Genomic DNA, 26,987 nt, shown 5'->3' on the forward strand with positions numbered 1-26,987 from the left:
CCCACAAAGGCACACCCAAGTGTCTAAATAGGTTACCCCTCCCTAGTATACTTCCTTTCCATTGCATATTCAATATGTATGCTTCTAACACATTGATTAACTTTAATTTGTTAATATTAATGGCAAATCCAATAGCATGCTCATAGATACTCAAAATCTCCATTTCCTTCTTCGAGTTTTCTTTTTGGGGCTTCAAGGACATTAGAAGGTCATCTAGAAACACTTAACCTAAAAGCTACTTGCCTCTATAGTGCATGCCATGAAGCTCTCCATCTTTGGCCAAATTTTCCAAGGTACATAACAAGGGATATGTGGTAGTAAGCAAACAAGAGTGGGCTAAGAGGGCAACCTTGCCAAACTCCACAAGAGACTTGGAAGGGGTCCAAAAGTAGGATGTTAATTAAGACAATGCCTTGAACCCAATTGGCCACTAGCCTAGGGAGGCAGGCAAACCCCATCCTTTCTAATGCCTTCTCCATGTAGTGCTAGCTAACCCAATCAAAGGCTTTATCTATGTCAGGTTGAAGCAACACCACCTCCTATAGTTTGGAGGCTCTAGCCCAATCCATTGCAATCATAGCATCAAGCACATTATCACCTCTACTCCTGCCGTTGATAAATCCAATCCAATGCTTATTAATGTGCTTACCCAGTATCGGCATAAGCCTATTTGCCATGTCTTTACCAAATACTTTATAGACCGAATTAAGCAAAGAGATTGGTCTCCAATCCTTCAATCGCAAGCATTGCCTTTACTCTGGAACTAGTGTGATAATGCTCTCCAAACATAAATGTAGAAATCCCCCCTTCTACCAATATAGGTTGATCATGGTGCTTATGCTCTACTTCAACAACCCCCAATAGCAAATAAATTATATTGTTATCCCATCAAGGCTAAGGGATTTCTTGCTACCTAGACTTTTGAGTGACCCTTCAAGTTTTTCAATTGTGAAGGGACTAATCAAATTATTATTCTCCTCCTTAGTGATCATTGTGAGAACCGCATCTAAGAGATTTGGATTGCACCTATCTTCACTTTGCCTAGAATCTCTTGGTATTTCTTGGCAAAGTAGGATCTACATGTACTACCACCCATGGTTGGTTGGAGATCCAGTACCCATTGTCAAGTCGAAGAGCAACTAGCTTATCACATCTCCTTCTTCTATACAAGCTCTCAATGAACAGCGGGGAGCAGTAGCCAAGGTCAAGCATAAGCCTCATGCTAGTTATTCAGTTGATCTTTTTAGTCTCCCTTTCCAGGCTTACACTCTATCCCTCTCTCTACCATGGCATCCTTCCAACTTTCCACCAAGACTGTTACACCCATCAACCCGATAGTGTTGTAGCTAATGCGTTAAGTATCCTGCACTTCAAATATTTTGGACTTTGATGAGAGATTCAATCTCTTCTTGGAGTAGGGATTGATAGACCCAAAAAAGCTGATAGATTGGCCACCACTGTGTCTGCCCACTCCTCCTCCTTTCACTCCTTGGAGATTAGCCAAACACCCTAAAGGGTGATTGAGTATTGCATTGTGTTAACAATTCCCCCCCAAGGATCCTAATCACCATTGTTCAAATCATCCTCTAGCTTAGTCGAGGCACCTAACAACACGTATTGGAATGGGGTGTGGCCATAGTGTATAAGGTTAGTAGTTAAGCACTTGTGCTTGCCCACCACCCTAGAGAGGGCTCAAATGATCTCAACTCAAGGGTTAATGGGAAGGTGGTCAGAGAGGAAGCAATTGACATTGGTCCCCATTAGAACCACATTAGTGACCCACTCCCTTGCATGTGTGTAGTACCATCAATCTAGCCAAGACCAATAGTCCTCATGAGAGGGAGTTGTATGTGAATGCTGAATGTGAGGAGCCAAAGTAGTCCACCATATCTAGCAAGCATCCATTGTCACCACAAAATGCCAAGTTGTTAGTTCCTCCTCATAGGCCATTGCTAAATCAATAGAGGCATCCTTTTGATGGACCACCATATTGAAATCCCCCCAATCAAGTAGTTAACGACTATGATGTCCACAATTTGTTCCTACTAGATCTTTCTTATTCACTAATCACTCAATTCGTAGATGTTGATCAGCATAAGAGGCTCTCTATCCCATTCCGTAGTAATAGCTAATATGCCTCTCTTCATAGATTGGAAGGTTAGGGTCGGATGCTAGGTGCTTTTAATTACTATTAGGCACCGCGAGTAATTACTCATGCCTCCACTCATGAAGCAAATGTAGTCTTTGTAGGAGAACAGGGAGCCCCACCACTTGTGTAACTTATGGTTCTACACAAAGACAATGTCAAAGTCATGTTTATATACCCAACTCCAAAAGGGGTGTCTCTTGGCCCCTCTGTTTAAGCCCTTGCAATTGATATTGTCTAGCTTAATTTGGTCTCTGACTATCTCCATCAGATTGATTTAGAGTGGTTTGGATAGCCTCGTTCCTTTGCTCTAGAGGCTCCTTAGGAACCAATTCCTTAAACTATTAGTGTCAATGTCCTCCATTACAATGTGGTGTGAATGAAGCTTTGACCAAAACCAGTCATTCTACTTGTGGGCCAGTGGTCTCTAGGCTCTACGTTTTGGACACTTGTTTGTAAGTGGAGAGGACTTACTTTTCTTACCTCTGACTTGCTACCAACCTTCCTGTTGTTTCCACCTTGCCGCATTGGATCTTTGATTTTGCTTAGAGGAGGGTTGTTCTTGGCCACATCCACCCATGATGGGTTCCACATTTGATTATCTCAATCTTCTTTGTCCATTAGCTCTAGGCATTCTCAGACATAATGTCCCCATTTTCCACAATTATGGCACAAACCCACAAACTTGCTCCATACCAATCGAAGATGTAGCTCACCAACATGAGAAATGTCTAGGTCCACAAAATCAAGATGCTCCTCCTTTGGGTTCCAAAGAATGCACACTCAATATCTGAATGAGTTAGCCAAAGGAGGGATGTTCATAGGTTTTCCTAGCTCCTTACTAATGTCCAGTAGCATGCACTAGAGATAGGCAAGAAGATCTAGAATTTTGACCTAGGCTAGACATCTTTTGCAAAGCAATTCTTTACCCAACTCTACAGGGTTCCAAACGGTGATGTAAACTAGGTCCATCCCCCAAAAGTAGACATCTTGATCCAATACTTTGCATGCAGCTTCTCTGTTGTTGAAGAGGACCTCATAGAACCCCTTATCTCCATAAAAAATTTAATCCATCTGCCCTAAGGTGTTGAGGATTGCATTGAGCCATCTAGCCACCTCCATGGACCTGGGTGGCTTCCTTATGAAGAAGACAAGCACACCACATTGAAGCGTATCACATTGCTACATACTTTTCTTGAATCAAGAGTGATCTTTTTGGCCACACCATCTTGATGCTACTCCATGGTCTTGTATAGGGCTTCAACTAGGAGATCAAAGACCACGTGAGTCTCCTATGAACTTTGTTCCTTGACTCCTACAGAGTTGCTATCTTGCTCAACAAATATCATTCACATAGCTTCCATAAAGATAGCGTTCTCTTCATCCCTCTTCCTTTTATGAGACTATAGAACCATTGCATCCCCTTCATTGTTGCCTTCCACTACTGCCTACTCCGTTGTCTCATCACAATCGTCGATAAATGTACCCAAAGCACTTTGAGCCGGGTCCCAAACATTCAACTACATGCAAGGAGGACATGATGTGCAGTACTAGGTGACTGCCTTCCTAATAAAGTTTGATTATGGGAATTAACTAGCTTGCATAACCACTGCCAAGTCTCCTCTTTTCTCCCCTTCTTCACACACCATGGGTAACATAATTCAACTATTGCATTCCATATTATTTGTAGCACTAGATCTATTAAAACAATAGGTTTTTAATCATGCGCAATATATTCTGTTGTTTTACACATGTGGCAACCATACCACTTTTGACAATAGCAATTGATGTGTTTATCTAAAGGCCAAGAAAGTGTCACAAGTAACAATTTACTCTTGCACAACCTTTGACTACGTGTTTCATGCTTAGATTCTCCTAGTGCTTTGCACATGTATTCGAGAGCACATTTCATATGGCAAGAGGATTCATGGGAGGTTGATGTAATGAACATAATCCAAACTTTGAAACTTGTGTCAACTTAGACTAATACAATCTTGAATGCATGAAAATGCAATATATGGGGGTGTGACACTCATTGATACATAGGGGGTGGAAAACGGACATCAATAAGATCAAGCCTACACTATATCTCCATAAAATAAACATAATTAATGGTGATTTCTATTTACATTAAGCCTATCATGGCATACATATTATTGTCACACACTGAGCCTACAATATTACATAAACTCGACAACCTATAAACTATATCAAGAACTTCTTCTTCTTCTTCTTCTTCTTCTCTCTCTCTCTCTCTCTCTCTCTCTCTCTCTCTCTCTCTCTCTCTCTCTCTCTCTCTCTCTCTCTCTCTCTCTCTCTCTCTCTCTCTCTCTCTCTCTCTCTCTCTCTCTCTCTCTCTCTCTCTCTCTCTCTCTCTATGCCTCACATTTGGCCATCAATCCTTGGAAACAAAATCATAGATATTTATTAAATTTACTAACAATTATCTATTATATTTGATTGCAACATGTTTGGTTATAGATATTTTTCCCATGAGAATGATTCAATACCATCATTGCATCTTATTAGTTCTATATTTGAGAAAGTCCAAATTGAGTTTTACACTTGAAGATGTTGGGGGTAAAGGCACCTCCACCTAGACACTCATGTATTACTACACTGAACAGTACCTGCCACTGCACACTACAGGTAGCGGGCGCCCGTCACATTCACTTATTCTTTATTCTTTTAGTGACAGTTTGAATAAAGGAAGGCCCAACCACACATTGTGGTTGTTGGAGTTCCCATTTCTTGTCTCTCTTTTTCTTGCTCTTGCTCTCTTGCCATAGCTCTCGCGTGTAAGCTTCGATCCTTCTCACCTTTCAACTAGTATCAAAGCTTGGCTTCTTGACTCTTGAGCTTGGCTCGTGGCATTCTCAGGTTCCCATCAACTTCCTACTCGCACTGGGTCTCCATCTCAACATCCATAGCCGACTCCCTTGAGCTCCCGTCACTCCTCGGCTTCCCGGGCCTATTGAGGCACCCTTAGGCCCTTCATTAAGAGGTATTCAAGCATTCTTTTGAGGGTTTACTTCAATTCATAGGTTGCAGGAAACAGGACAGCCATTGCCAAGCTTCCCCATGGAGGTTTGAAGCTCTCTCTCTCTCCACTTGGTTTGTTGAGGCTTGTTAAGGCCTATTGTGGGCCACCCTTGGCACCCATTTGAGCCCCCCTTCCACCTCATTAAGCCCACGTGGTTCAGCAACATCTATAGGAGAAAATACACTAGTTTTTAGCATGTTCTTGACAATATCCCCACACTTTTCATCTCCAGCTTCTTCCCCAGGCCATTGGGCACTTCAAAAGGGTCTCATTTGATGCCTTTACATATGCTTGGAGCTTGGTGTTGAAGCCTTGAGCATTGACATTGACTTGGGTCTAATTTGGCACTGTTTTGGGACTTTCATAACACTCCACAGGCAATTTATAACAATGCTACAGTGACATTTGATGTTTATGCTTGCCCGGCATTGCTATTTGATGCCCGATTGGTCCCAGTTGATGATGCCTATTGATTTGGGGATGCATGCCTATTGATTTGCCACCATTTTGGAGCTAATTTTGATGCTGAAATATTTTGTTTTGCATAATGAATCATTGCTATAATACAATGGGCTGAAGCTATTTAACTCATGCTTGGTTATGCCTATGCCATTCGAGCTATGTTTCGGGCATACATAGTGATATATTGACATTTGGGGACCGACTTTGAGCTTGGCTTACACTCCGGATCATTGATTGAGCTTGCACTCAGCTTTGGAAAGAATTTGGATGCTCCGTTTTTGCTGCACTTATGGCATGCTTTGGTCTATGCTTGACCGCCTTGACTGCCATTACGGGTTATGTCACCTATGCATGCTAGTTACATTGTTGGGAGCCTTTTGCTACTGGAGCTTTGTCTTGGCTTGACTTTGGACTCCCATAGTTTACTTGGGATATTTATTGGCTTGCCAGAGTTTATTTTGGGATGTACTTGATGTCTATGGATGCTACATATGGATGCTCTACCGCCTACATTATCGGGATGTCTCATTGATGCTTGATCTTGGACACTTATCACTGGTGCTTGTACATGCTTTGTTTGAGCTTTGTTGCTTGATATTTATGGCTTTTGTGCCAGTGGGAGCGTCTTTGGATGCTTGACAAACATTGCACAGGCGGTCTATGCTATTTGAGCTTTTGAGACTCTTTGGGATTTCTTACCCTTTGGGATGATGCATGGTTCATTTGTCTTGGTTCCTTCCAATGCTTATGAGCTGATTCTTTGACTTGGGTCCCTTTCCTTGTGAGCTGACACCTACTTGTGTCAAGTCTTGATAGTGGTAGGCACACTTTGCTCTGTTGATTGGGGGGGTGTGCCTACTCACTAGCAGATATTTCATGACATGTTTGGGTGTTGGATTCATGCTTATCGACTGTCATATGCCTATGTTATGCCCGCATGATGTTGGTTATGGTCTTGGTAGTATATGATTGACTTGGGATCCGCTTCTAGCACAGTTAGCTCTCATTTACTGAAATCTGTCATTTATTACAGCAACCTGAAATCTGCAGATTTTGAGCACTTCTCCGAGGATAATGCTTACTATTTGATGTTATATTGGTCATATTTGGTGGACATGTGCTTCTCTTGGTAAAATCCACTCTTTCAGCCAGTTTTAGCAGTGGTTTTAGTGCATTTTATGCTAATTAAAGCAACCTGCAATTTTGCCTTTTTGCATTGATTTGGGACAGTATGGCTGGTCATCTGAAAGACACGGCTCTCTTTAACATTGCCAAGTTAGATGGTACCAACTATGGGTATTGGAAGTCCCAAATATGGCAGGTTTTGGTGCAGAAGTTGCAGATTAAACCCTTGCATTTCAAAGGTGTTAAACCTAAGGATATGGATGATGATGTTTGGATGGAAGTTGATGAGCTATGCAAGTCTACCATTATTTTGTCACTCTCAGAAGAGGTCCATCATAATGTTGTTGAAGATGAGAATCAAAATGCATGGGATTTATGGGAGAAGATTTAGGAGCTCTATGCACAGCAAAGTCCTGCGTCACAGATGGATTGGCTGAAGTAGTTAATGGACCTTCACATGAAGGAGAGGACCTCCCTTTCATCTCATTTGAGTCAGTTTCATGCTATCATAAAGAGTTTGTTGTCATAGGGTATTGAGTTCAAAGACAACTTGCACCCGTTGTTTCTGCTTGGCACCTTGCCTAAATCATGGGATGTCTTCCGTACTGCCATATGCACTAACAAGCTTGATGCACTGAAAATCAAAGATGTTGATAGTGCTTTACTGATTGAGGAAATCAACAAGAGAAACAATGATGCTTCTCGCTCTTCACATGCATTGACCGTTAGAGGTGGCAGAAATGGCAGGCATGATAATGATCATAAGGGCAGGGACTCTCAGAAGTCCAAGTCAAAGTCACGTGGTCGCAGTAAGTCCCATGGACGGAAGTCTGATCTTACATGTCATTATTATGGAAAAGCAGGACATATTAGGCAACAGTGCTATAAAATGCGTGATGATAAGTGCAAGAAAAAGGGAAAAGAAAAAGTGCAGGAAAAGTCTTCTGAGCATAGTATTGTACTTGCAAAGTCCAGTGTGAAGATAGAAGAGGTTAATGTCATGCAAGCCACTGATTCAAATGATGATTATATACTTGCAGCTTCTCCATGTGATGCCTTACAGACTTTGGAGATACATTCCATGTATACGCAGTGCTAGCTCTTGGATCCGGGTGTGTCCTTTGATGTGACACCCTGTAGAGATTGTTTTCAGACCTATCGTACCATGTCTGGTTCTGTATATCTTGGTGATGACATGTCTCTTGATATTGTGGGCATTGGAGATGTTAGGCTACATTTTTCTTCTAGTAGCTCTTTTGTTTTACATGATGTATGCTATGTACCTGCATTGACACGCAACCTAATGTCAACTGGACATATTGATGATGCAGGGTATTTTGTGTCTTTTGGAGACTCTGCATGGAAGATTACTCATGGCATGCTTGTACTTGAAAGAGGTGCCAAGTTTGGCAGTCTCTATCCCTTACTTGTATCAGGAGCTACATTGGATCATGTTTTATATGTGGGTTCTATTCTCCATGTATCCCTTTGGCATGCTCGTTTGGGGCATACGTCTCTTAAAGGAATGAAAATGCTCCGTGCTTTGCAGTATCTTCCACCTTTTGACTCTTCGCATTTTGATTCTTGTGATCACTGTTCGTATGGCAAATAGACTAGAAATACGCATAAAAAGTCTGGTAAGAAACGCATGGGTGAGCCCTTGGCTCTTGTGCACTCAGATGTATGTGGGCACATGCCTTATCAATCACTTGGTGGGGCAAAGTACTTTGTTACTTTCATAGATGATTACTCGCGTAAGGTTTGGGCTTATCCCATAAAGAGAAAATCCGATGTCTTAGACACATTTCAGCGTTGGCTTGCATTGGCAGAGAACTAGTCTGGGAAAATCCTCAAATGCCTAAGGTCAGAGAATGGGGGTGAGTATGTATCATGTGCTTTTAAGCAGTTTTGTGATGAGCGAGGTATTAAGCATCAGTTGACTGCCCCTTACACCCCACCCCAAAATGGTATGGCTGAACGCATGAATAGGACCATTCATGAAAGGGTCCATATCATGCTTATCCAGGCTGGCTTACTACAGCACTTTTGGGCTGAGGCAGTTACTACTGCAGTGCATCTCATTAACAAGTTGCCTAGCAGTGGCATAGACTTTCAAGTTGCAGAGGAGGTATGGGCAAGCAAACCCCCCTCTTATGATCATTTGCATGTATTTGGCTGTGAGGCATTCTGCCATGTGCCCAAGGACAAATGCAATACGCTGGATCCTAAGAGTGTCAAATGCATTTTCATTGGCTATGGAGATGCAAGAGAGATGGGTTACCGTCTATGGGATCCGTAGGTGTGGAAAGTGATCCGCAGCCATAATGTCATCTTTCATAAGGACAAAATGCATATGTAGCCTAAAAAAGTGATTGAGGTACGTAGAGTTATCTTTCAAGAGGAGCCACCTGCTCCCATTCAACCTACTCCACGGCCAGCTAGATAGCGTGCAGCATCACCTGATGCTCATGGCCCAGATGTTAGACATGCTGATGTTAGATAGGATGTCGGTCAGGCAGCAGAGCCTGTGTTCTACTAGAGATAGACGACCTCCTGACCGTTTTGCCCCCTCTATGGATTATGTACTGGTTATTACAGATGCAGGAGAGCCTCTTACTTATGATGAGGCTATGTGCCGAGGTGATTGTCACTCTTGGGAGAGGGCTATGCAATCTAAGCTTGACTCATTGCATAAGAATCAAACTTGGGATTTGGTTTCCTTGCCTCAAGGTAAGAAGGCTTTGCCATGCAAGTGGATGTACAAGCTGAAAAGTACCCCTGGACACCCCAAGCCGGCATACAAGGCTCGATTGGTTGCTAAGTGTTTTAAGCAAGAGCATGGTATTGACTTTGATGAAGTCTTTTCTCCTGTGGTTAAGATGACCACCCTATGCCTAGTCTTGGCCTTGGTTGCATAGCTTAACTTGGACTTGTACCAGATGGATGTCAAGACGGCTTTTCTACATGGGGACTTGCATGATGAGATTTGCATAGAGCAACCTAAGGGCTTTGTAGACCCTGGTAGGGAACACCTAGTGTGCAAGCTAAAAAAGAGTCTATATGGCTTAAAACAGGCACCTAGGGAATGGTACCATAAGTTTGATGCATTCATGCAGTCACAGGGCTACATCCGCAGTACTATGGATCCATGCTTGTACACGAAGAAAGCCTGTGACAGTTCTTTAGTGATTTTGGTACTCTATGTCGATGACATGCTTTTAGTAGGGACAGCTCCTGAAGAGATAGATGCTCTTAAGGCTCAGCTCAAGAAGAGCTTTGAGATGAAAGATCTAGGACATTCCTCTCATATACTTGGTATGAGCATCACACGCGATAGATCTCAGGGACTTCTCTATTTGTCACAGAGGGAGTACGTACATAAAGTCCCTGAGCGCTTCCGCATGCAAGATGTTAAGCCTATTGGCTATCCATTACCTTCTCATGTGAAGGTTTCACATGTCGATTGTCTACAGACAGATCAGCAGAGGGCCGAGATGGCCAAGATTCCCTATGCATCAGCCGTGGGTAGTCTTATGACTTGTCATGAATTGAAACGTCTCTTGCAAAGTTTGGGGATCTTGATCAACCAAATAATTCCAGAAGGAGGATCTTTGAGGGATCTAAAGGATTTATTGAGAGCTTGGTTTAATACAGTTCCTTACTGTGATGTGGGCTTAATGACAGCGGTTTTATCATAAAAATCTCATATCTATCTCTCAGTCACTCTTTTGACAAAGCTCCTTCCCTCTTCCCATTCTTGTGGTAGTGATCTCCTTCGTCACCTCTGTGATTGCAATTCAGGTCACCTTCTAGTTCTACCACCTTGATTTCCCCAACGTCCTTCTATGAGATGGGTGTTGGTCATGAAGAGGTGCATCAATCTTAGAGATATTGCTTGTCAGTGTCCCAACCATGACAGTGGTCGCAGCAGTATTGGCAAAGCTTCATCATCCTAAAAGCAACAAAGAGACCTTCCTCTTCATATGTAGACGTCATCCCAAGAGCACTAGAGAGACCTTCCTCCTCATCTGTAGAAGACAAACACAAGCTCAGTGTATTGCCATACAATAACATGAAAGAAACAAAAGGACAAGTTTCCTCACCTCCAGAGTTTGTTTTTCTTCCTGCATTCTCATTCTACATTCAAGCGCCAAAATAGAAAGCATGAAGGATAAGAGGAAGAAAAACTAATACTTATTTTAGACCACACATCTCAATCACATAGGATTCTATATGTAATTCTTAGTTCACTCTCAATAAAGCGAGCCATGTGTCTCGCGTGGTTCCTCCACATGTTTTTACCTATTGTTAGAAAGTTAGTCAGTCTTTATTGTGTAATTTGGCTTGTTACATTTTTGGTGGAGATGGGAGGCTCCTCCTATAGAGGCACAACAATGAGTTGACCAAGTTCACCACAACAAGCTCCAGCACCACTAACTTATGCAGACGCCAATCAGTCACTAATCAATTTCATGAACACTGAAGCCCAAACAAACAAGAAAACATATAACCGAGTTGGACAAGAGCCATTCTCAACATTGCCAACATAGGATATCCTAATGCGGATTGACCATTTTGAGAACGTGGCTAGTTATCACCAGTAGTCTCCCGAGAGACAATCCCTTGAAGTCTAAACCCTTCTAGAGGGAATAACAACAATCTAGTTCTTCTTCCAACAAGCAGAACATGTCAAAGCATATTGGCAACTAACAAAGTAACTTCTAATTCAAAATTTTGCCCAACAAAACATAGCCCAAACAGCCTTACAACAATTATAAGAACTCAAACAAAGGTCAAAGGAACCCATTGCCCAATTCATAGTCAAACTAAACCAACTATTATTACGAGCCGACCCATCTATGGTGGTGGCAAAAGCCATGAAATGATTCTTCCTTTGGCCAAGAATAAATTAAGAATTGGCTCAAAGGGTAAGAGATCAAGACCCAACGACACTACATGATGCAATCCAAATTGCACAGAGAATCGAAATCAATACCACAACCTCATCCTCAACTCCATCAATCCTACAAGAATGACCTATCTCAATGGACATTGATGTCCAAAATGCCCAATGGACTCAAAAAAGAAGGCTGCTAGAAAGAGACATCAAAGGTAAACCCAAATGTTTCTTTTGCAATAATTATGGCCATACAAAAAGTATTGCTAAAAATACAAGACATACCTAGTTGGACACAACATACATATTCATTCACATATCTAGGCAACCTCTAAAACAACAAAGTGATTAGAATGCACTACTAACATACAAATAGCAAACACAAAGTTACATGCACTTCTAGACACATGTAGTTCTATTTCATCCATTAGCAATGAGATAACACAAAAACTAAATCTCAAACAGCACAAAACACATGCCATCTCAGTAATGTTTGGTGATCATCAAAGATTGTATCACACAAGAAGAGCAACATCACCACCATTCCAAATAGGACACACAACATTCACACACGAACTCTACATATTACCAAGGTAAATTTTTCCAATCACTCTAGGTTTAGACTGGCTTCTATATAATGAACTTAGATAGATTAAAAAAACAAACAACTTAGTATACCAAACGATTCTCCTATTCCACTGTTACAAGCTGCCACATTAGATACAATCTGCACACAATACACAAATACAACACATCAAATGGTAGACAAAGAAACGCGCACAAAAGACATTACAAATATGTTATCACAATTTCCAAACATCTTTAAACCCACAAAAGGCACATCATAAATAAATCTACCCATCTCCCATCAAATTCAAACCAAGGATCACCCTCCAATCAAGATGGCAATGTGAAGAAGATCACCAAAAGAAGTAGACAACATCAACAAAGTTTTCCAAGAGATGCTAGAAAAAGGAGTGATAGAACCATCTCAAAGTGACTAGGCAACAGAACCACATCTAGTCCACAAAGACAATGATCAATACCGCTTTTGCATCAACTTTCGGCCTTTGAACAACATCACACAACATGATGTCTATCCATTACTAAGGTTAGACACATTATTATATGAATTGGGTAAGTCAAAGTTCTTTACATCATTAGATTTAGCCTCTGGCTATTGGCAAATTCCACTAAATCCTCTAGATGCCCACAAGACAACATTCAAAACACCTACTAGCCTCTATCAATTCAAACCTTTTAGACTTATCAATGCAGGAAGCACCTTTCAAAGGACAGCTAACAAAATAGTCTCACATCTAATAGACAGAAATCAAGTGTTACTTTACTTGGATGACATACTAGTGCGCACAGAGACATGGGAAGAGCACCTACAAATACTCAAAGAAGTACTACATAGAATATAGAAGTACAACTTACAACATCAGCTCAAAAAGTGTAAATGGGGTGTAACCAAATTGAAATTTCTTCAATTCATTGTCTCCACATTAGGGATTCACATGGACCCTACCAAAGTCATGGCAATCAAACAATATCCAGCACTAAGAACGCCAAAACAAGTATAAAGTTTTCTAGGCATGATCACATTTTGTACAAGATTTATTCCTAACCTTGAGATAACATACCCATTGAGACAACTGCTAAAGAAGAATGCCAAATTTGAATGGACTCATGCCAAAAAGTTTTGCAGAATCAAAAGAGTATATGAATGATTCAACAACCCTAAGATACCCTAATTTCACGTAGCCACTTACAATACAAATAAATGCATCAAATAAAGGATTAGGAGCAGTATTACTTCAAGAAAATAAAGATGAACACATGTAGGCCATCTCATTAATCAACTGCATCTTGATAAAATCATAGCAAAATTACTCAACAACAAAGAAATAATTACTAGCAATAGTATGGGCTCTAACAAAACTATATCCATATGTTCATGGAAATCAAACCACAATACAGACGGATCACCAACCATTGGTTACTCTCATCCACAATAAACATCCTCCAAGCCATTTGTTAAGATGGATCCTTTCATTGCAATAATATCAGTTCAAAATACAATACAAGAAAGGCACAACAAATCAATTTGGTAGATGGGCTATCTTGTCTAGAAATACAACACATGCAACTCCTTGTCCATGATATCCCAAAGTTTCAAAATGCATATACAATAATAGCAAATATTATAGATTCCATGAAATCAACAACACACAACACATACCACAAAAGTTTCATGATCAAAGACAACTAACTATATTTCATACATTAGGATGAAGAACTAAGACTATATGTCCCAAAATATTTGATAGACAAGTACATTAACTACTATCACTCGCACCCATTATTTGGCCATTTGGGAGTTCACAATAAATTGCAAAAGCTAAGGTCAAAATACAATTGGCCAAGGATGAGAAACACAATCAACAGGGTCCTTCAAGAATGTGTGAAGTGTAAGGCAACCAAAGATCTAAGGAAAAAACAAGCTACACTCACACCAATAACGGTCGCATAGCTTATTAATAGGATGTGACATAACAATACTATTTCAAGAATAAAAAATGGGAAACAAATACATTATCATTATGACAAAATACTTCACTGGATGGCGTGAAACCAAAGCAATACTTGATAACAAAGCTGACACGGTAGCCAAATTTCTCATGGAAATCATTTGGAGACACTCATGCCCCAAAACAATCCTGCCAAATCAAGGCAAACAATTCAAAAGTGAAGTACTAGAGTTAATCACAAATCAACTAGATGTTCAACAAAAATTCAACTCAGGGTATCATCCCCAAAGTAATGGCCTCATAGAAAGGATGAATCGAACAATAAAACAGATGTTGAAATCATTTGTGGATCTTGAACACAAGGAATGGGATAAGAACCTATTGCACATCATGCATGCTTATAATACATCAATTCAAGAGTCAACAAAGATCGGCCCTCTCGAAGCACTATATGGATGAGGTCCCATCTTCCCTCTCCTGAAGTTCAACCTTGGACTAAGAAGATAGACAAAGCATATGCCACAAAATGGCTACAACACATGGAACAAAACTTGCCAATGATAAGAAATGCATGTGTCAAAAATTTACAAGTAGCTCATCAAAAATAGAAAAGATACTATGACTAGGGATGCGCTATCAACAAATACAGACAAATACAGAGTAGGCCAAAAGGTTAGCATTTACTTCCCAATACGGAAGAAAGGATTAAGTGATCACTTATGCATATGTAGCTAGGTCCATACACAATATTGTAGCTTGTATCAGAAAATACTTACCAAGTCAGAAGGGATTACAAAAATACAACAACTATAGCAAATGTAAGTAGAATCAAACCTTTCTATCAAATAAATCACAACAAAATAGGACATGAACAACATTTTCATGACAAGAAGACCCAATAAATGAAGAACAACTACCAATTTCAATAGAGATAGAAGCATATAATACTACAGATATACCTCAACAAGGCATGTAATACTATAGATATACCTCAACAACAGCCTCTACCCTTAGCCTCTTTTACTCCAAGGGGGGAGGTGTCATGACCAACTGATCCAATCCATTTGCAAAAAGTAAAGTATACCTTTTTCTATTTTAGTGGTACTTGACACCTTGGGTTGTTTTATCAAAAGGGTAGATCATCACCATCGGATTTACATGCTTTTTCAAATCTTGACTAGGCTCGTTGTTATGACATGTGTATCCACTAGTAGCTTTTACTTTGTACTTGGAAACAAATGCATATCGTGGTTGAGCAAGAGGTAGCCTACTATTACCACTTCTAGTTTTGAACTTAGAGTACATGATGATAGCATTCACAATTACAATTGAGTGTGTTTGGCTTAGCTAACTTTTGGCTGATATGGCCATTTGATAGTTATTTAACCACCACCACCTTTATTCTTTGCTAGAGCACCTTAATAATTACATGAACCTAGCGTTCCCTGCTCATACTATGCACATTTAGGTGCAATATCATTATGTTAGGAAGAAACATTGTGTAGGAGAGATCAACTTGGACTATGTGCCAACCCAGGATAACATTGCTAATATTTTAATAAAGGTTTTACATCATGAGAAGTTCACAACCTTTTGCGAAGGTTTGGGCTTACTTTCCTTTGTAGCTTGATTATAGTTCATAGTGCTTGAAACTTCCATTAACATGATTGCTAGGTCTTGTTCACTCCATCACTCCCGGGGGGGGATGTATTACCATATTTTGGTAGTAATATTTATAAACACATGTAGGACAATCACAACACTTTTTTCCCATTGTAAAGACTTCTTTCCCCTTGCATTATATATACTAGCGTTCCGCGTGCGCGAGGCCGCTTCGTTGCCTGAAAGCAACAAGCGAAGTAACTGTGTTATCGCACGGCAACTTCGCTCAACAATCCATTTCTCATCTTTCTCTTTCCTCTTTTTCCTCTCTCTCTCTCTCTCTCCCCCCTCCAAATTCCCTATGTCTAATTCTCTCTCTCTCTTTCTTTGCCTTTTATTTTAGTTTATTTTTTCTCCTCTCTTGGTTCTCTCTCTCTCTCTTTATTCTCTCCCCTCTCCTCTCTTTTCATTCTCTCCCTCTCCTCTTTTTTCCTTTTTTTATTATTCTTCTCTCTCTCTCTCTCTCTCTCTCTCTTTCTTTGCCTTTTATTTTAGTTTATTTTTTCTCCTCTCTTGGTTCTCTCTCTCTCTCTTTATTCTCTCCCCTCTCCTCTCTTTTCATTCTCTCCCTCTCCTCTTTTTTCCTTTTTTTATTATTCTTCTCTCTCTCTCTCTCTCTCTCTCTCTCTCTCTCTCTCTTCATTCTCTTTTTAAAATTTGTTGTTTTCTTTCTCTCTCTATCCTTTCATTCTCTTTTTAAATTTTTTTGTTTTCTCTCTCTCTCTCTATCCTTTTCTGCTCTTTGCGCTTTTCTTCTCTCTCTCTCTCTCTCTCTCTCTCTCCTCTCTTTTCCTTCTCTTTCTCCTCTATTTTATATTTTCTCTCTCTATAATTCTCTCTACATGTTCTCTCTCTCCCCTTGCTCTATCCACCCTACCCCACCCCCTCTTCTTTCACTTTCTTCCCCCCCCCCCCCCTCAGTCTCTCTTAAAATATGTAAATTCTATCTTTTCCCTATATATAATTCTCTCTTTATGTTTATATTCTCTCTCTTCTTCTCCTCTCTCTCTCTCTCTCTCTCTCTCCACACCCTTTTCTTCTTCTCCCCTCTTTCTTAATTTTTCGTTTTTTCTTCTCTCCCTCCCTCTCTTTTAAATTTTATCTTTTTCTTCTATCCTCTTTTTTTTAAATTATATATGTTCTCTCTCTCTCTCTCTCTCTCTCTCTCTCTCTCTCCCCTTTCCTCTCTTTCTCAAAAAAAAATTAAATTTAAAAAAAAACTTTTCTCTTTTCTCTTTTTCCCTGTCTCTCTCCCCCCTTTCCTCTCTTTTTCTTCTCTCTCATCTTTTTTTTCTTTTTTCTCTCTCTTTAAATTTTATTCTTTTCTCTTTCTTTTAAATTTGATATTTTCTCTCTCTATAATTCTCTCTTTGTGTTCAAATTTTGTCTCTTCTTCTTTTTATTTTCTCTCTCTCATTTTCTTCTCTATGTCTCTCTCCCCCTCTCACCTCTCTTTTCCTCTCTCTCTCCCTCTCTCTTAAATTTTATATTTCCTCTCTCTATAATTCTCTCTCTCTGTTCCCCCTATCTCTCCCTCCCTCTCCTCTTCTTTCTTTTTTGCTCTTTGTATCTCTCTCTCTCTCTCTCTCTCTCTCTCTCTTTTAATTAAAAAGAAAGTTTCTCTTTTTTCTTTTTCTTTTTTTCTCTTTAAATTTGTCATTTTCCCTTTCTTTTAAATTTTATATTTCCTCTCTCTATAGTTCTCTCTGTGTGTTCAATTTCTTTCTCTTCTTCTTCTTATTTTCTCTCTCGTTTTCTTCTCTCTATCTCTCTCCCCCTCTCTCCTCTCTTTTTCTTTTTTCTTTTCCTCTCTCTCTCTCTCGCTCTTAAATTTTATATTTCATCTCTATAATTCTCTTTCTTTCTTTTTAAATTTATCTTTTCTCACTCTATAATTCTCTCACTGTGTTCAATTTCTTTCTCTTCTTCTTCTTCTTATTTTCTCTCTCTCTCTCTTTCATTTTCTTCTCTCTGTCTCTCTCCTCAATCTTAAATTTTATATTTCCTCTCTCTATAATTCTCTTTCTCTCTGTTCCCCCTCTCTCTCCCTTTGCTCCCTCTTCTATTTTTTCTTTATTGCTTTTTGTGTGTGTATATATATATATATATATATCCTTATTTTAATTAAACAAAAGTTTAATCTCGGAGAGAGAGAGAGAACCTAGGCCCTACACATGAGAGAGAGAGGGGGGGGGGAGGGGGGAAGAATTTAATTAAAAAGGGGAGGGGAAAAAGAAAAGAGAGAGAGGGGAGGGGTTTTAATTTTAAAAAGGGAGGTGGGGGGGGAGGGGAGGCTTCGATGAAAAAAGGGAGGGGGAAGAGAAAATGAGATATTACACGTGAGAAAGAGGGGAGGGGAAGGGGAGGGAGGTTTGGAAAAGGGGGTAGGTTTGGGAAGCCCTCTAGAGATTCGAGGCTTTCCGAACCTATAGCTAAAATAATATAGTAGTAAAATATGCCTATTCACTTAGGGAGTACTTAGTTTTATGAATCTTTTTCAAACTACCACTCAATATAGTTTGTATTGTCTATTTTCAAGCTTATTTTTCTCCAAGCAATTTGTGTCCATTCCAACAAGCCAAAATCCAACATGACTACTAATGGCACTTTAATGACTAGGAGTAGGCCTGCATATTTTAGGTAAGATGGTATCTTTGAATATTAGGTAGATTTGATTTAAGATTCTTCTTGTGATAAACATAATATGGTTTTGGTTTTTTCCAAGTTTGATTATGCTTGTGAGGGTTTCTTTGTGGGTTTTCAAAGTGCCATTAGGCTTAATGTAGAGATGCAATCTTTATTGGTAAGACCCATGATAAATTTTTATATTAGTCTTTTTTTGTATGGTTTTTTCCAAGTTTGATTATGCTTGTGAGGGTTTCTTTGTGGGTTTTCAAAGTGCCATTAGGCTTAATGTAGAGATACAACCTTTATTGGTAAGACCGATGATAATTTTTTATATTAGTCTTTTCTTGTTTTACTTGTTCTATAGATTTTGAGTGGTTATTTTTTTCCCCTAAATAATTACCTCCAACATAGTTTGAGTGCAATCTCTATGTAGAAGGGCATGCAACTAGGTTACATGTAGTCTTTTCATAGTAAAAATCTTATTTTCCTTGGGTTGTGCAAATGGGTGTGCATAACTGGCAAAAACGTTTTGGTATTTGCCAATGGAGGTTCATTGTGCCAAACTCTTGGCCTTCTAAAGCCCTTGGCTATTTCTATTTATCCTTCAAACTTATGATAATCATTTCACATTTGTGGGCAATATTCTATGCAAGTAGGCCACGTACAAATTCAAAGTTCAAACCACATATTGTAAGTATTTGTAGGCTAATTTGACTAACTTGAGTTTCTTGTACATAACGTGAGGCTCATATTTTGTAGCTCAAAAATATTGTTTTTATTGGATCATTCTTGAAATAAATGCTTCTGCTATGTAGGCAAAATAGTGGTGAAGATATTTCAAAAAACTCATTGCATGTCAATGCAACAATGGTAATTAGAAAAGTAAACCCATTTATTGGTTCTCTTTTTGTGCTACCTAAAACAAACATGGCTAACTTCTTTTTGAGAATACAAAGCTTCTTCTTGCAAGCTATTACTCATATTGCTTCACCATATCCCGCAATAACTTTTTGTGTGGTCCACATTGATCATGTCCAAATATTGAATGGTGGTAAAGTGGAGTAATTTATGATTGCAATTGGTCGCTATTAGAGGATTGTCCTTTGCCAAACGTCTTAGTCCTTGGAAGTCCTTTCTCAATCAAAACATAGCCTTTTCTTATTAAAAATGTGAATGCGTGCTTTATATAACACCATCTTATATGTAAATTTTACTTTTCACAAAATTAAAAAGTGTTTAAAATTTTTAACTGCAACTTTGTAGATATGTGCTCCTTCTTAAGAGTCCTAAATATTGCCAAACTATATTGTTTGATAGCATGAAAGATCTCATTGGCCAAAACCCTTTCTCTTCTTCTTCATTAGAACCCTAATTATGTTGTTCTAAATATGTTTTACTATTAGATCTCCCACTATGTTCCAAACCTTTTTTTAGAGCACCTTCAACCATCTTTGCTTAGCCTCCTAACAAAGCTATCTTCGTGTTGATGAACTCATCAAGCCATGTTGCCTTAAACGAGTTTCTTAGCTTCCTCAAGATAGCCATAGCTTCTTTGCATGACTAGAACAAGTGCTTCATTGTCTCCTTTTGCGTTAGTATTCACTTGCATAATTCTTTCAATCAAATCCTTGGTAGGTAGCTTGAGTGCTACTACATTCCACAACAAAATATTTAATTGTCAACTAGGGGTGGCCTTCCAGGCCCTATGCAACCTCCTCTTTGATGCACTCGCTGAGATATGTGGGAGTAAGCTTTTCCATTTGTTGTGTACTTTGATAGATATGTCCCCTTTCACCTCTTAAAGGTCTCTCATCAGTCTCACCTTAAAGGTTGGTTTTCCCTTATGATTGCCGAAAGATCTCCAAACCTTCCATGGTACTATTTGGATGATGGAGGTCATGATTTGGTTTTCCTTTGTAGTTCTCCTTGCAACCATCTAACTTCCTCAACCTCTAGAATGTATTTGCTCCAAGTTTTGTCAACTAGCAAAACCTTGACATCTGCCTCACTCCATATATCCTTCCATCTTTCTAGCCCTTTGCCCACAATCCAACCTATAAGTTTGGCATCCAAGTTGAGAAGTGGGTTCTTATGCTGAAAGGTCATTAGGAAAGTCTAAATGCACTGGAATAGTCCCCCCTCCCCCCTATGGGTCTTCCTCCTTCGAATTTAGTCTTTTTATAGTGCTTCTCCATGTTTGTACCAAGCTCTGAACAGTTTCGTATCCATTATTCCTATGTTAGATGTTAATGCCAACAACAATTTATCCTCCCATGTTAGCATCACCCACCTACTAATTGCTACTTTTGTAGCATTGATCACAACCTATGTTATAATAGCCTAGGGTACCTTCCCTTCCAGTTGAAGCAAAGCCTTGAGTGCTAGCCTCTCCACCCTTTCTGCAACCTTTTCTAAGTCGAGCCCCCCATTGCTTACAACTTTAGTGGTGCCCTGAGCCATAAAGTGCCATTTCTCTTTTGCTCCCCATGAGTCCATATAAAGGATCTTAAGGCCTTGTCTAGCCTCCCACATTGCCTCTTTATAAACAGGATTACTATAATGACACACGTGGTTGTGGGCATTAGTGCTTTATCTTCCACTAACAACCTTCCTACAAAGGAAATATGCATATTTGGGTATCTTGCTATCTTTTGTTCCATTTTGGTAAGTAGCCAATCCATTTGTTTCTTTCTCGAAATGGCCAAGCCTATGGGTGGTCCTAAGCACCCTAGGACTTCCCCCATTTTTACCACTTTACACCCCATCCCTTGGATCTACTTCGGCTGTGGTCTTCTAGTCTAAGGTAAAGTATCTCTATTTTCGGCTTAGTTATTATTGCCCCAGACATATGAGAGTATTGGTTGTACATCTAAAGTAGTTGAGCTACATTTTTTTCCTTTGCTTGTAAAATAATTGAGTTATCATTAGCAAACAAGTGAGAATGCATTTGAGTGCCAATGGGTAGTGGTAGTCCCTCTAAGCTTCTTCTTTCCACCCTATGTAGCTTGGCCTTTAGTTGAGGATTGATAGCAATGACAAATAGCATACTTGCCATACTAATCTTTGCAATTCAAATGGATGTGACATGAATCCATTTACCCCTACGTTTGCCAAGGCATTAGTGGATAAGGTGCTTATCATCGTGCAAAAATTAACCCCCCAATCCTAGCTTTCTCATCACTTGCAATAGGAAATCCCACCTTAGCTTGTCATAGGTCTTATCAAGTTCCATATTTATTAGAATAAAGTTTCCCCCACCCATAGTAGGATGTTGCATGGGTTTGGGCCACATGTCTACCTACCAATCGTGACCCTTAATGGGCACTTAAGGCCCTTTGTGGTAATAAATGCTTTAAAGGCAGTCATATACTTTGCAATGTTCTCTCCACCATGATTGGTTGTTGATCACCACAATTGGTGTTAAAGACTTCCTTTGCAATCCTAGGAACACCTTAATTACCATCCATGGCCTCTAATGATTGAATGATGACCTTTTGAGTTGATAACCTCAAGTAGATACACTCCAGAGATCTAGCATATCTAGAAAAGACAAAGACTCCACCATGATCTTGACTCAATGTCTTTAATGTGTTAAATTCAAACCCACTTGCCACATAGGATCTAGACCCTTGCATTGTGCATTCTATCTCAGAGTGAAAGTCTAAAGAGACTGCTATTGATTGCCAATTAATACCTTGTGTTAAGTCGTTATGGCCTGAACTTCTTAACAAAGTGCTTTGGCTAAAGACTTGACATAGAAAATCAGAGACATTGCGTTGTGGATCCTTGTTTCGTAGGCTTTATTTTAAGGGGAACGCAATTAACTATGTGTGGAAAGAGTGCAATCAGATAATTAAGGACAAAAAAGAGCTGAATTTGTTGTCTCTGGGCTTAACTCAAAAAGCTTATATGGCGGGCTTAATCCAAGTATTCGTCTCTTCCTGTTGAAGGAGACCTGTCTTCCGTCGACTGAAGCGATCGTTCTTACTCTTCTTCGTTTGAGCCTTTCATCATGCCTCCGACGAAGAAGCGAGGTATGGCGAAGAGCAGCAAGAAAAGAACAGGCATCGGGGTCGATTTCCAGGTCTCAAATCCATCTCTTCTTCTTCTTCTTCTTCTTCTTCTGTTTTTGGTGTTCACACAGTTTTAGGTTCCTTCTTTTGGCTGCTGCGTTTCTGCAGAAGGTCAAGCATAAGGTCGGACGAAAGCTCTTACCTGCTTCCAACACTACGAAGGTCGAAGTGAAATCCAAAGGTAAGTGCCTCTCCTTTGTAATTCTTTTATTAGTTCTAGATACAAGCTGACCAGAAAGATTACCTATTGCACTGATTTCTCTATCCTCCAAGCAATGCGTTTGAGTAGCTAGAGTGTTCACAATAACTTTAGCCAAACAACTTTACCAAAGATAGCCAAAGGCAAGTGCCTTGCTGTGTAACTTTCGCCAACCAAACTTGCAAGAGCTGCTAAAACATTACTTATTGCACAAATTTCTGTCTATTCCGATTGACTAGATCAAATTCCTAGAGTTCTCACAATCATCTTAGCCCGAAACTGTTTAATGAGAACAAGGTCCTGGAGGCGTAGATAAGATGTACATTGTACATTTTATTACTTTGAGTTATGTCAAGGCCTAAGTATTATGCCTCTAGTCACTGTCCTCCCTTACTATATAAGGGGAATTTGCAGTGTGGTAAGTATTACTCTAGCGGACCATTCTTTGGAATCTAGTTAGTCACCTTATTGGCAAACTTTATGTAAGAACTAAGAGCCATGTGAATATGCTAGTGTATTGAAGTAGAAAAATGGAGACTTTTTGTAGATTTGAAGAACCGAGTGTCATAAATTTGTTATGAGGGAGAATATTGGGTATTCAATTGCTAGGTTTCATGTGTACTATGACACGAGTTGCATCATTGGGTTTGTTTCTGTGTAGGGCTTAGACACTTGGGAGCATATATAGCTTTGGAGCATATATAGCTTGGCTTGTGGCTATAATCTCATATTGATCTCAATACAATGACATTAAGAATTTGGACACTAAGGTGAAGTCAAATTCTTAAAAAACTTGTCAATGTTGTTTGATATTGTTAGTGTGCTCTTTTTCATTGCCAATTTGTCATCTCTTGGTTGTGAGCTCTTGTCAGAGTCTGGCAAGAGACAGAGGAGCTCTGTCCGTTTGTGTGTTGCTGTTTTTGTTGTGCATTTCCTTCTCGGGTGGCAGTCGGCCATTTTAGGTCTCTTTTTTGGTGCAGTCGGGCAGTAGGTCGGCCACTTTGGAGGCTGGGGGGCTATATATAGCAGCCCACACCCTGCGCCCCCCCCCCCCCCCCCCCCCCCCCCCCCCCCCCCCCCCCCCCCTACAAATCAGTCCCACACACTGTTATGCAGATTTACACTCTCCCTCCTCTCTCACTGGCATTGGTGCTGCCATTGTTTCCAGCTTGATCTGGTGCCCCCATTGTTGCTCCAGGCTGTGTGCAGGGACTGATCAGTCCACGCCTTTGTATTCAGCATTCATCTCAGTCAGTGCAGATTTTCTTCCTTCATTTTCTGCTTTCTCTCTCTTCCTCTGTGTTCGTGTTTCTTCTTCCGTTGCGCACTTTGACATGGTATCATTGCCTAACTAAGAGCACGGAGGAGCTTCCATCAACAGAGAGACACCATTGCCTTCGTCTACTGTTGCCAGTTCTTTCCCATCAGCCAGACGACTTTTCCTGCAGGTCCCAACCCTTGCGTTTGTTGTAGGCGCCTTCTCTAGTGACTACCACGTCACTGTCTACCTCCTCTTGGTTGCGTTTTGTTGCAAGGCAACCTTCTATCAGCTGGGCGATACTCCTCTTGGTGGTGTTTTGTTCTTTAGGCGGTTTTCTCCTCATTTGGCGGCTCTATTTTTGCAAGTGGCTCCACCCCAGGCTGCGTTTTAGTGTCTGATGGCTTCTGCATCAGCGTTTGCATCATCTCCAATTGCGTTTATAGCTTTTGGTGTTTGGCGACCTCAGTTTCTTGCCGTTCACACTACACAGTCTGATCGGTGGTTGGTGACCCTTCTGGTAGTTATCACTTGGCATCGGCAAACTACTCCCTCTGGTCGTGCAAGGTGGAGTGCATCCTAGACACATTCGACCTATGGGAGCTTGTTTCTTCACCCATCGACCGTCCCATGATGGATTAGTCAAATGGAGCCTCTATGGACCGTGCAGCCTTGTGGGATAGGCTCAACTCTCGAGCTCGTTCCTTTCTCTTTATGAGTCTTCATGACTCTGTTCTTGTTCATGTTCATAGGTTATAGATTGTGGCGGAAGTGTGGAAGAAGCTTGCGTCTTTGTATTAGCATAAGATGTTCGCCCACAAGATTTCTTTGGAGAAGAAATTGCGGATGCTCAGTCTTGATGATTCTACTTCCATGAAGGAGCACATCATGAAGATGGAGGATATGCGAGGTGAGTTAGCCTCTCTTCGGGTGATTTCTTTTGAGGATATGGTGAGCGAGAGAGGAGGGAGGGGGGGCAGGGGGAGAGAGGGAGATTAACATTTATTGAAGGCTAAAATGACCAATTAGACTGAAATGGTGGTTATATTTAATCCATGGCATGTCTTGTCATGGATGACGTAAATAAGTAGCAAGTGAGTAAACTCATATATATACAAGAGCTCATGGCTTTCCTATTATCTAAAATATCTAGCATAGTGCTACTAAGAAGGTATCTCAACATATCCATGATTGCATCGCATAAGGTGAGGCTATATGAGAATTTCTTACAATGATGCCTCTACCGATGGTGATGGGGCCTTCGAGAAGTTTGTTGGTGTTTGTTTTCTACTACCATGCGTACTTTTGGCTTTTGCCTTAGTATGGTTCAATGCATCTCAATATCTACAGGCCTCATAAAGAGAGAGTCCTAGGCATCCCTTATTGGGGAAGACCATGATTCGAAAAAATGGGGCCAGACCACTCAAGGAAAAGGCAATGGAAGGACCCTCATATCTTAGAGTAGGCAGGTCTACATATGCAAGACATCTACATATGTAATGCTCCTTTGTCTCTACCTCTAAATGGTATCTTAGATATGCACTATCCTATTGTGCTTCTTGAAGTATTTGCCTATCTCAATTTGAAGCAAGCGTAAGGAGTTTTTCATCTCACCTATGGCACACCGTATCCCAAATGACATGCATACATCTATGTTTCGGAGCCTGATGATAAAGCCATCCTCACAACCTTGAAGAAGATGGTTGTTATAAGAGGCCATCTTGTACTAAGTGATGCATTTTGGGCAGTCGAGATCCTCTTTATGCCTATTAGCATGATGTCCATCATAATGACATGTTTTAGCTCAATGTCATCGAGTTGCATTGTGGGTGCATTGAGATTGTACCAGAATAGTGGTGGCTAGAAGTGGGTGTAGTAATGTAAGCATAGAAGATTGCACACACAACACAAGAGAGAGGAGAAAACAAAAGAAACAAAAGAACACTACTAAGGGAGAATCCAGAGATATCCTCGAGAGATGGAATCCATATACCAAACACAACAGTTGTGTACAATAGTGAATCATTGTGCGTGTGGGCATTGGCATAGGGTTCCCCTCTGCAACAAGATGTGCATTGAGAATCTGGAAGATAGATTGAGGAGGGGGAAGCGAGAATATATAGACACAAAATAATGCCAATAACTAATTAGGTTGATCAACAGCCATAAATGCTGTAAATCATCAAAATAATGACCATAAAAAGTACTTGAAATATTCTATAGTACCGAACCTACAAATACTCATGCATAGACTTGAGATGACTAATGTGCTAATACCCTCTCAGATCATAGGGGATTTGATACAATACAATGAGACAATGATACTGACTTAGGATAGTCCATACAAGAAAGATCACCAGAATAGGATGAGGGATACCAAAGTAGTGGGTGATTAAGCCACCACTAAGGACACGTGACCATCGTGTCACCGACGCCACAATGCATAAATGACGGTGGATTCCTTGCCTTTGGCTAGACCACCTCGCCATCATCTCACACTTTCTCTTTGGCATTGGAGAGTCATGAGCGATGACTGCATCATGTGCATTAGAAAGCAGTAGAAGGAGGGGCAGTGCTGGAGGATCCGAGTTGGAGTCGGAGGAGGATGACTTATCGGAAGAGTCCATATCTTGTTGCGTCTTTGTTTCTCTCTTCTTCCTCAAAGCCTCTAACTCCTCATAATCCTTGTGCAAATGTCACTCTTACCATAGTGATAATACTAGGCCTTCAATTTCTTCTTATCACTTAGTTGGGAAGCTATAAATACCTCATTAGAGTGACCATACCGAGATGGAAGCTTTCTTTATAGCTTTAGGGATTCCTCATGCTCAAGCATCATGAAGGATATATATGTAGACCCCAATGGCATTGAGGATGTTTGGGCCCAGAAAGCATTGGCTTCTCCATAGGCTATGGTGCTAGAGATGGAGTCTCTCATGAAAAATGGCACTTGGGATTTC

The 26,987-nt window shown here is 40.3% G+C and overlaps 1 protein-coding gene across 2 annotated transcripts in view; it reads left to right on the forward strand.

Annotated features, from left to right (window-relative positions):
- Positions 1-22,324: 22,324 nt before the first annotated feature.
- The window catches only part of LOC148014867 (uncharacterized), an 83,158-nt gene continuing 78,495 nt past the window's right edge, over positions 22,325-26,987 (forward strand). The window contains exons 1-2 of one of the 2 annotated variants that reach the window (XM_087665633.1): positions 22,325-22,581; positions 22,679-22,751. In XM_087665633.1, coding sequence (XP_087521759.1) covers positions 22,510-22,581; positions 22,679-22,751 — 145 coding nt within the window. In that variant the 5' untranslated portion in view covers positions 22,325-22,509. The remainder of the gene's footprint in view (positions 22,582-22,678; positions 22,752-26,987) is intronic. The other variant, XM_087665632.1, reaches the window with a different exon arrangement.

This window comes from Lygodium microphyllum, chromosome 24 (assembly GCF_053477565.2).
Source record: "Lygodium microphyllum isolate KBCC chromosome 24, Lygodium_microphyllum_v1.1.10, whole genome shotgun sequence".
In the NCBI taxonomy this organism is placed as follows: domain Eukaryota; kingdom Viridiplantae; phylum Streptophyta; class Polypodiopsida; order Schizaeales; family Lygodiaceae; genus Lygodium; species Lygodium microphyllum.